The sequence below is a fragment of the Physella acuta genome, unplaced genomic scaffold (assembly GCF_028476545.2).
Source record: "Physella acuta isolate Inbredline_101_S28 unplaced genomic scaffold, ASM2847654v3 ptg000013l, whole genome shotgun sequence".
NCBI lineage: Eukaryota > Metazoa > Mollusca > Gastropoda > Physidae > Physella > Physella acuta.
Window position 1 is genome coordinate 814,470 of NW_026731533.1, and position 9,768 is coordinate 824,237.

At 37.1% G+C, this 9,768-nt stretch overlaps 1 protein-coding gene across 1 annotated transcript; it reads right to left on the bottom strand.

Annotated features, from left to right (window-relative positions):
- Nucleotides 1-711: 711 nt before the first annotated feature.
- LOC131935984 (small ribosomal subunit protein eS21) lies at nt 712-3,779 on the bottom strand. Its single transcript, XM_059292767.1, has 6 exons — nt 3,718-3,779; nt 3,539-3,611; nt 2,174-2,237; nt 1,064-1,135; nt 871-926; nt 712-757 (listed from the first exon to the last, which is right to left on the bottom strand). Exons 2-6 carry the CDS (start codon nt 3,586-3,588, stop codon nt 748-750), a joined length of 252 nt encoding a protein of 83 aa, XP_059148750.1. The 5' UTR covers nt 3,589-3,611; nt 3,718-3,779; the 3' UTR covers nt 712-747.
- Nucleotides 3,780-9,768: the final 5,989 nt, after the last annotated feature.

Genomic DNA, 9,768 nt, shown 5'->3' on the forward strand with positions numbered 1-9,768 from the left:
GCAATGTTTTATTGAGTGAAAATGTTGCTTTCAAATTGAAAAGTGTTCCAACAACTATGGCAAGAAATATAGTAAGTAGCAGAATTATTTAGTGTTTTACTTGTTTTAGTCTTGGGAGAAATTTCAAGCTAAAAATTTATTCTACTTACTTTTATAGATTACATTTATAATTTAAGAATTCTACGAGATTTAAGTATTCTGCATATAACTATAACAATGAGTGAGGTCAAATTGTTTCCTCCATCCTAAGCAGTGGAAAGCAAACGCATAGTATTATTTACTTTGTTGTTGTACCTACTTAAATACTTTTTAATATAACTGATCTCAGACTAACAGAAGTAATAGCTTGTTCTTAATTATTATGTTGGGATTTCCTCCAGACCTTTTTCTCCAGGGGGGTGGTACTTTCTTCAGGGGGGAAGCTCCCCACCTAAGAGATGCCTCGAAGAAATTCTTATTTCCTCCTACACAACTATCCACGCCATTGACTTAATTTCAGCTTTTCATTCTTGATTTGCTATTAATAACCTTTTATCACCCAAGGCCGCAGTTATTGTAGTTGTAGTTTTCTACTTCTAAATTGGTTGCTGTCTCATCTGCCAGTAGGTTCTACTAGTTTTAGTAACCATGAGCTTTACAAACCAACCACATTCACCCCACACAAATGACAAGTGCTCAACACAGAATTCATAAAAAAAATAAACAAACCACTTAGTTTTACATGAATTTTATTGAACAAGAGTACCTTTAAAAATTCCTGAGGAAAAAAAGGACAGGAGATTAAAATTTTAATACAATGTAACCTGTATGTATAGGACTAAACTTTATATATTAAAACTATTATTATTATAAAAATTGCATTAAACTTACTTAGTTATGATGCCATCTCGTTTAGCCAGTCTAATCAATGAATCATCAGATTCACCCTGTGAATATAATTAATACTTGTATATAAACATCGGCTGGTAAACCCTTTTAAAGGTAATGAGAAGATAACTAAGGCTGGTTAGCCTCATTTATAATTTAAAACAAAAGTGTTCAATGTAATAATATACAAGCTTACCATTCGTCTGATTGCCCCACAGATAGCATAGGTCTTATAAGATCCAGTCATACGGCCTGTAGTCTCATCAACCTAAATATAGTATTTGAATTGTACTTAAATGTAAACAAACAGGTTATCATAATCTAATTTTAACAGCAAGCTGAGAAAGAAACTGCACCAACAAATTATAGTAGTCTATCAGGCTATTAGAAAAAACATGACAAGAGTCAAAGAAGTGTTATGCAGGGAGATGTAAAAATGTATGCTAAGTAAAATAAGGAAAAGAAGAAAAAAAGATGTAAGGTGGACACACTGCATGAAACCTTAGGAGACAAGATATATATGTCCCTAATGCCACAAATAACCCCAGCCTCCATACAGAGGTAGAGACAGCCTTAAAATCACTTGATAGCAGCAGGAGTGGACAAAGTACCAGTGCTACCAGCTGAGTTAGTGGTAGGAGGAGAAACAATATCTGCAACAAAATCTAGCATTCAGGGGGGAATGGCCCAAGATGTGGACCCAATCTCTTATTGCTATCCAAGAAAGGCAACTTACAATTCTGTAAAAATAAAACTACTGTACCATCAGTTTTTTAAGTCATCCACACCAATTCCTATTTAAAAATTACTAAACAAACTAAAGTCATAAGCTGAAAAACAGGATGTGGCACAACTGGAAAAGTAATCTTAAATTACTTAGCGAAAAATAACTGCTGCAGTTACTGGTTTTCTGGTAAGATTGCGGGGCATAAACGCTCAACGCAGACCTCTCGAAAAGAATCAAGGCCCTAGAAATTTTGTCTAAGCAAATTTCTATGGATCTCATATCTAATGAAGAAGTCTGTGATACTAATGTGATTGGTCTACTAATCATAGTTAAAAAGAAGAAAATTGAGATTGTATATTCATGTCACTCAAAGCAACAGCTTATCCAAAACAGCACCAAGAGGGAGGAGAAGAGGAAAACGTTATTGGATGGAGGACATCAAAGATTGCACTAGACTGCCTGTTGCAGATCTACTCACAGCAGCAGAGGACAGAGACTGAAAACTGAGAAAATCAACCCAACAAGGGTTACGGGATGATGGATTAGAACTAACAACAAAAATTATTACAACTGAATTACCTCTGCAATGTTGATCTGGATAGAAGCATGATCCTTAGCACCAATGATGCGGTTACTGGCAGAGCTGTAAATAAAAATACCATTTCTAAATTTAGTTATGATATGTACAAAGATTTAAATTGTAAACCAATAGGACCTATAAAAAATAATCAACATTGTACTAATGTAACTTAAAAGGGAATGAGATATTTATAAAAACCATTTTGTCCCTATATTTTGATAGAATTGAATTGTGATTATGACCATATTAGCAGTTAAGAAGTTATTAATTATGAGGCACTTTACACACACACACACAAATGTATTTTCCTTAAACCTTTAGTCCTATGCACCTGCTGCATCCAGAGAATATTTTTATGTAGTAGGCCTACAGTCTGGTGGAAGTCTCATTGGCAAACAGGAAATAAGTTTTATGTAGGCATAAATCATTTTTTTCCCTACGACTTTTTTTCTAATTAAATTTCTTTTTTTTTTTATAATTACAGGCAATTAGGTGAAAATAAATCTCAAAATGTTTTTTCTGTTGAATCAGACTTATTAATACATTGATATTGAAAAAGAAAGTGGCTCCAGTATGTTTAATTTTTTTAGCATTTTAAATGGCTGCAGCTATGAGTTCACTACAAACAGCCCTATTCGTACTCTAACCAATCAGAGGGAGGCATTTTTCTGTGATTCTTAAATTCCCCTATTTATGCAACATGTAGGCTACTGTTATGTAGAACTAACGTGTTTAGATCTATCCTTATAAGTATAACTTAACCTGAACTTTAACCCTAATTTAGTAGTACTTGCTACACTGGAGGCATGGTTGGTTGCTAACAACATGGCGTACAGACCGGATGCATAACTTCAGACGATTTTTCGTCCAGTGACATTCTTAGAATTAGTCTATATTTTAAAATGTTTACCACTAGCAAAAAGGGCAGGTTTTTACAATTATTTACAATATAAAACATCTTTAGGCCTAGGTGGTAGGGCTAAATATGCCAGAAAATACATGACGCAATTTGACCACCCGAACAGTTATCAGATTGCTAAAAAGACTAGTGTAATATGCAAGATAGTTTTTAAAATATAGATCTACACGCATTTGTTTGGTCAGCTAAAAACTGCGAACTATAAATAGCCGGCTGAGAAATATTTGTAGGCCTACTTCAAAACTTTTTAAAAAGTTTTTTATAGAAATATTAGAATTATTATTTACATTCTAGTTAGGGCCTAAATTTTTTTTTTGAGAGGTTGTTATTTTCAAATAGTATTAGTAAATGATTATGCTAATAATCCGATGATTGCGCAAATAAAAAAAAATGTTTTAGCCTATAAAATTAAAAAAGGTTGATTATCGATAACAGGACATGTTACCATTTGCGAGGAATCAACAGATCCACGAATTCTCCTGCGTCGTTTTGCATGATGATGAAACCTTTTTAAAGATCTGTGGAAAATAGTATATTATCTTTATAATATTGGAAAATATAAATAATTTAAATGGGCTTATCAACCGCAAGGGTTTTTATTTGAGAAAACGAGATTACACATGCCTCTTGGTGTAGAGCGGAAGCCGAAAAGGAAGAAAAGGAAACACGATGTGCGCATGTGCGAGTAAGACCTCAAATTAACGTAAATGCAGAAAAATAAAACTGTAGGCTTAGGCCCTATAGAGTCCTTTCATATGACGTCACGTCCGTTCGTGATACCTACACCCGCCGCCACAGTGGTGTACACCAAACGTAAACACAATCAGCTGTTCGCCAGCGCTGGACGTGTTCACCAGCGCTGGACGCGTTCACTGTATGTAAAGAACCGCACCCGCGGAAAAGGAAAAATACGTTAAAAAACTTGAACTCTTAGGAATTGAAGATCCTTATACTGTTATTGACAATTTCGTATAAATAAATATGTGGACAAAATTTCTAAATAAAAATACTGTTAGTAATACTGTTTGCGTTTAGAGTTAAAGTAGCCGAATCTGATCAATTGCAGTTCTCGATACTTTGTTTCAGGTAAGGACAGTAAAATAATAAACTTCATTTTAATTATAAAAGATAACTAATAATAAAACAAATATGCTCGACCTTCACAAATACTAATAGTAAAAGACAAAGTCAAAAGTAATAATAAGAATAATAAGATCTAATAGTAGGCCTAATACCTGGCTCCGCTGGGTAGACATAGAATCTAGTATATACTTCTTTACTTAAATTTAATTACTTTAGATCTACATTCGATTCAAAATACACCCATAATAAATCAAAAGTAGTCATAATAGGCCTAATAAAGCATTTAATTGTCTCTAAGATCTAAAATCTCGCTCTATTATCTAATCATTTTTTTAGAAAACGAAATTTTCTGAAATTGAAATAGATTGTATGACTAGACTTAGATCTAGAATCTGCTACTTAAATTAAATTGTAAAAACTTCATACAAGTATGTAGTTGATATTATTGTAGTAGAAGGCTTTAATAAATTACTAAGGCCTACCTACTTTGTTGTCTTTTTACAGCAATATGTATCTGATACTGGACTGAGTTTAATTAAATTCAAATTCATATCTAGTAATTGGTCTACTAAGTTTTTGTAGCCTAGTAGTACAATCTAGATCATACCAGCCAACAACAAATAACAACATTATTATTATTTGGTTAATGATTAGGCTAATTTTTTTTTAAAATCCACTGTTTATAAAAGAAACAAATCAAGCTAGATCTAGAAACATTATAAGTGAGATGGTTTAGAATAATAACAATGGACCCAGTCTACAATTGATACAATTGCAGGTCTACATAGGGCCTACAGTCTAGTAGTTTACAGTAGGCACCTAGTGTGTAGCTAGTATACTAGTGTGTAGCTGTCCAGAGTTAAGATTCTTAATGCCTTAGTGCTTTCCCCTGATAAGCCATGTGTGCTATAAATGACATAACATGACACCGAGGTGAGAAGTGTTGAGGGGAGAGCAGTGGGACTTTCCCCTTTGTTCTCCCTGCTGGGCCCTGAGGGTCAAAATTATATAAGAAATACTATCTCTGTGGGGCTGGGTATCACGGAGGTGAGACATTTTCAGGGGAGGGCAGGGCAGACTCCTCTTAGGTTTTATTGTGGGCTAGATACAGGTGGGGGCAGCCATCATGAGGGTTGAATGTCAGTATTAATGTGTCTGATTACTTCCCTGCTGGATTATAAGGGTCTTAAATTGTATAACATGCTACCCAGATTGGTTATTACCCATGGATTATATTAGCCGTTGTAGTGTGGGTTTTGTAGGAGTTAAGTGGTCTCACGTTTGCTACAGTAGATAACCTATAATATATTACTGCATTTGATCAGCTTCGTCTACTTAAACTCTAAACGCAAACGGTATTACTAACAGTATTTTTATTTAGAAATTTCGGCCACATATTTATATTATCCACGAAACTGTCAATAACTGTATAATGATCTTCAATTCCTAAGAGTTCAAGTTTTTTAACATATTTTTCCTTTTCCTCGGGCGCGATTCTTTACATACGGTGAACACGTCCAGCGCTGGTGAACACGTCCAGCGCTGGCGAACAGCTGATTGTGTTTACGTCTGATGTACACCACTGTGGCGGCGGGCGTAGGTATCACGTGATTTAGGTCACGTGTTTGCAAGGACTCTATAGCCAGAGTTTCTTCCAGGCATCTCTTCGTGGGGGCTAAGCCCCCCCACCCCCACCCCCGAAAAAATGTTACCTACAGCATATAAAACAGGCCGTACGCCGAAAATTATTATTTTTTTAAATTATGCCAGAAACCTAGCCAAGGTTTACTCAACAACTTCCCATAGTTTCCATGGTGATCGCAAGCAGTTGCTTATACTGCGGCTGGAGTGCTGGGCCGTACGATTTAGTCACGGATTGTAGTAGTCCACGTATCCATATAGTATGGTGCTCTTTGAAACAAATGTGGGCGTCTTAAATTAATGCTTATGTGGGAGCCAGGACACCGTACGCTTCGGACCCTTTACGACTAATTAAAGTGATGGAGGAAGCCCCTGCCATTGTGCACTTTGACCCAGTGGCGTGCAGACCTATGTAGATGCCCGGGGCAAACTCATATATATATATATATATATCTATATATATAAAGCAAAGTGGTCAAGTGCCCGATAGGGCACTTCCCGGCGCCGCAGGCGCGTCAAATTTGGCACGATGGTGCCTTCGGGCGATAGAACACGAAGGCCGGTGACGGTTGGCCGAAAAGTCTACGGAGAAGGGGTCAAAACTGACCTCGACTGACCGGCGCCTTATATGGGCTATATTACGAAAAAAAATTTCCTCCGACGACCCCCCTTGAAATTTTGTGAGGTGGTAGGAGAACACCTTGGGGTGTCACAAAAAACTCGCCATGTCCGGGAAAAATCGGGAAATGGGTCAAAACTGACCAGTCGTATTTCCCTATATAATCTTTGTATTTTATGGGAAAAACAGAGGGTCATTTCAAAACGGATTTTAGGGCACTTACCCTGTTTACATCTGGCTAATTTTTGACATGTTTATAGGTAAATGGCTTGACCGTAGGGCTGACCTGTCGGTCTTACTCAAAGCCCTCGACGAGGGCTAAAAAGTGACCGCGAGTGAAATTCTCTTTATATGAGCTCTATTACGAAAAAAAATTTCCTCCGACGACCCCCCTTGATATTTTGTGAGGTGGTAGGAGAACGCCTTGGGGTGTCACAAAAAACTCGCCATGTCCGGGAAAAATCGGGAAATGGGTCAAAACTGACCAGTCGTATTTCCCTATATAATCTTTGTATTTTATGGGAAAAACAGAGGGTCATTTCAAAACGGATTTTAGGGCACTTACCCTGTTTACATCTGGCTAATTTTTGGCATGTTTATAGGTAAATGGCTTGACCGTAGGGCAGACCTGTCGGTCTTACTCAAAGCCCTCGACGAGGGCTAAAAAGTGACCGCGAGTGAAATTCTCTTTATATGAGCTCTATTACCAAAAAAATTTTCCTCCGACGACCCCCCTTGATATTTTGTGAGGTGGTAGAAGAACACCTAGGAGTGTCACAAAAAACTCGGCATATCTGGAAAAACTTCGGAAAGCGGTCAAAACTGACCAGTTGTATTTCCCTATATAATCTTTGTATTTTATGGGAAAAACAGAGGGTCATTTCAACGCAGACTTTAGGGTACTTAAGCTCAGTATATCTGGCAAATTTTTTGCATGCTCCTTGGTCAATAGCTTGACCTTTAGGGAAAACTGTCGGTTACACTCAAAGCCCTCGACGAGGGCTAAAAAGTGACCGCGAGTGAAATTCTCTTTATATGAGCTCTATTACGAAAAAAAATTTCCTCCGACGACCCCCCTTGATATTTTGTGAGGTGGTAGAAGAACACCTAGGGGTTTCATAAAAAACTCGGCAATTCTGGGAAAACTTCGTAAAGCGGTCAAAACTGACCAGTTGTATTTCCCTATATAATCTTTGTATTTTATGGGAAAAACAGGGAAATTTTAACACAATTTTTAGGTTACTTAATGTCTGTACATCATGCTAAGTTTTTGCATACACTACTATAGATGACTAGGCCGTATGGAAAAACTGTTGGTCAGACTCAAAGCCCTCGACGAGGGCTAAAAGATGATCTTGAGTGAAATTCTCCTTATATGAGATATATATATATATATATATATATATATATATATATATATATATATATATATATAAATTGACGAACGATCCCCTTAATATTATGTGACGTCGTAGACCGACCATGGAGGGTAACAAAAAAACTTTATTCCCGTCGGAAAAAGCCATTATAGTCGTTAAATAAGTTCATATAACGTAATTTCTTATATAAGCAAACAATATAAGTAAACAATGACATACGTCATACGTTCAGTTTTCAAGGGAGGTAACGTTTTTAAAATTATTATTTTTCAAATAATTGTATACTATTTTAAACAGAAACAGAAAATGACGAAGTATAGCATTTATTTTAGTACAAAATTAAGTTGTTAATTTAGTTAAGTATGGTAATTAAATTAATTAATTAATTTCAATAGGCAATGTAATATAAACTATGAGATATACTGTTCATGAAACCTGTGTAGTTCTAATTCCATTTTAGTTATACATTGCGTACTTTCCAAAATTCGCTACGAATCTGCATGTAAATGACTAACAAAAACATTTTTTCTAAAGTTAGCATTACTGTTTAAATTAAACTTATTAAACTTATTAAAGCACTCCACACCCAATCCATCGCTAAATAATTAAGTATTCAAATTCTCAAATGCCTTTTAAAAACCTAAGCGAAGCTAGGCAGTATGCCTAGCTTCGTCTATATATATAAAGCAAAGTGGTCAAGTGCCCGATAGGGCACTTCCCGGCGCCGCAGGCGCGTCAAATTTGGCACGATGGTGCCTTCGGGCAATAGAACACGAAGGCCGGTGACGGTTGGCCGAAAAGTCTACGGAGAAGGGGTCAAAACTGACCTCGACTGACCGGCGCCTTATATGGGCTATATTACGAAAAAAAATTTCCTCCGACGACCCCCCTTGAAATTTTGTGAGGTGGTAGGAGAACACCTTGGGGTGTCACAAAAAACTCGCCATGTCCGGGAAAAATCGGGAAATGGGTCAAAACTGACCAGTCGTATTTCCCTATATAATCTTTGTATTTTATGGGAAAAACAGAGGGTCATTTCAAAACGGATTTTAGGGCACTTACCCTGTTTACATCTGGCTAATTTTTGGCATGTTTATAGGTAAATGGCTTGAACGTAGGGCAGACCTGTCGGTCTTACTCAAAGCCCTCGACGAGGGCTAAAAAGTGACCGCGAGTGAAATTCTCTTTATATGAGCTCTATTACGAAAAAAAATTTCCTCCGACGACCCCCCTTGATATTTTGTGAGGTGGTAGGAGAACGCCTTGGGGTGTCACAAAAAACTCGCCATGTCCGGGAAAAATCGGGAAATGGGTCAAAACTGACCAGTCGTATTTCCCTATATAATCTTTGTATTTTATGGGAAAAACAGAGGGTCATTTCAAAACGGATTTTAGGGCACTTACCCTGTTTTCATCTGGCTAAGTTTTGGCATGTTTATAGGTAAATGGCTTGACCGTAGGGCAGACCTGTCGGTCTTACTCAAAGCCCTCGACGAGGGCTAAAAAGTGACCGCGAGTGAAATTCTCTTTATATGAGCTCTATTACGAAAAAAAATTTCCTCCGACGACCCCCCTTGATATTTTGTGAGGTGGTAGGAGAACGCCTTGGGGTGTCACAAAAAACTCGCCATGTCCGGGAAAAATCGGGAAATGGGTCAAAACTGACCAGTCGTATTTCCCTATATAATCTTTGTATTTTATGGGAAAAACAGAGGGTCATTTCAAAACGGATTTTAGGGCACTTACCCTGTTTACATCTGGCTAATTTTTGGCATGTTTATAGGAAAATGGCTTGACCGTAGGGCAGACCTGTCGGTCTTACTCAAAACCCTCGACGAGGGCTAAAAAGTGACCGCGAGTGAAATTCTCTTTATATGAGCTCTATTACGAAAAAAAATTTCCTCCGACGACCCCCCTTGATATTTTGTGAGGTGGTAGGAGAACACCTAGGGG

What these genes read in the sequence shown, in the direction of transcription:
- LOC131935984 (XM_059292767.1), bottom strand. Translation starts at nt 3,588, where the DNA reads ATGCAAAACGACGCAGGAGAATTCGTGGATCTGTTGATTCCTCGCAAA. An exon ending in TCCAGATCAACATTGCAGAG is followed by an intron (nt 1,136 to 2,173) that starts GTAATTCAGTTG and finishes TACTATATTTAG; the next exon opens with GTTGATGAGACTACAGGCCG. An exon ending in GTGGGGCAATCAGACGAATG is followed by an intron (nt 927 to 1,063) that starts GTAAGCTTGTAT and finishes TTATATTCACAG; the next exon opens with GGTGAATCTGATGATTCATT.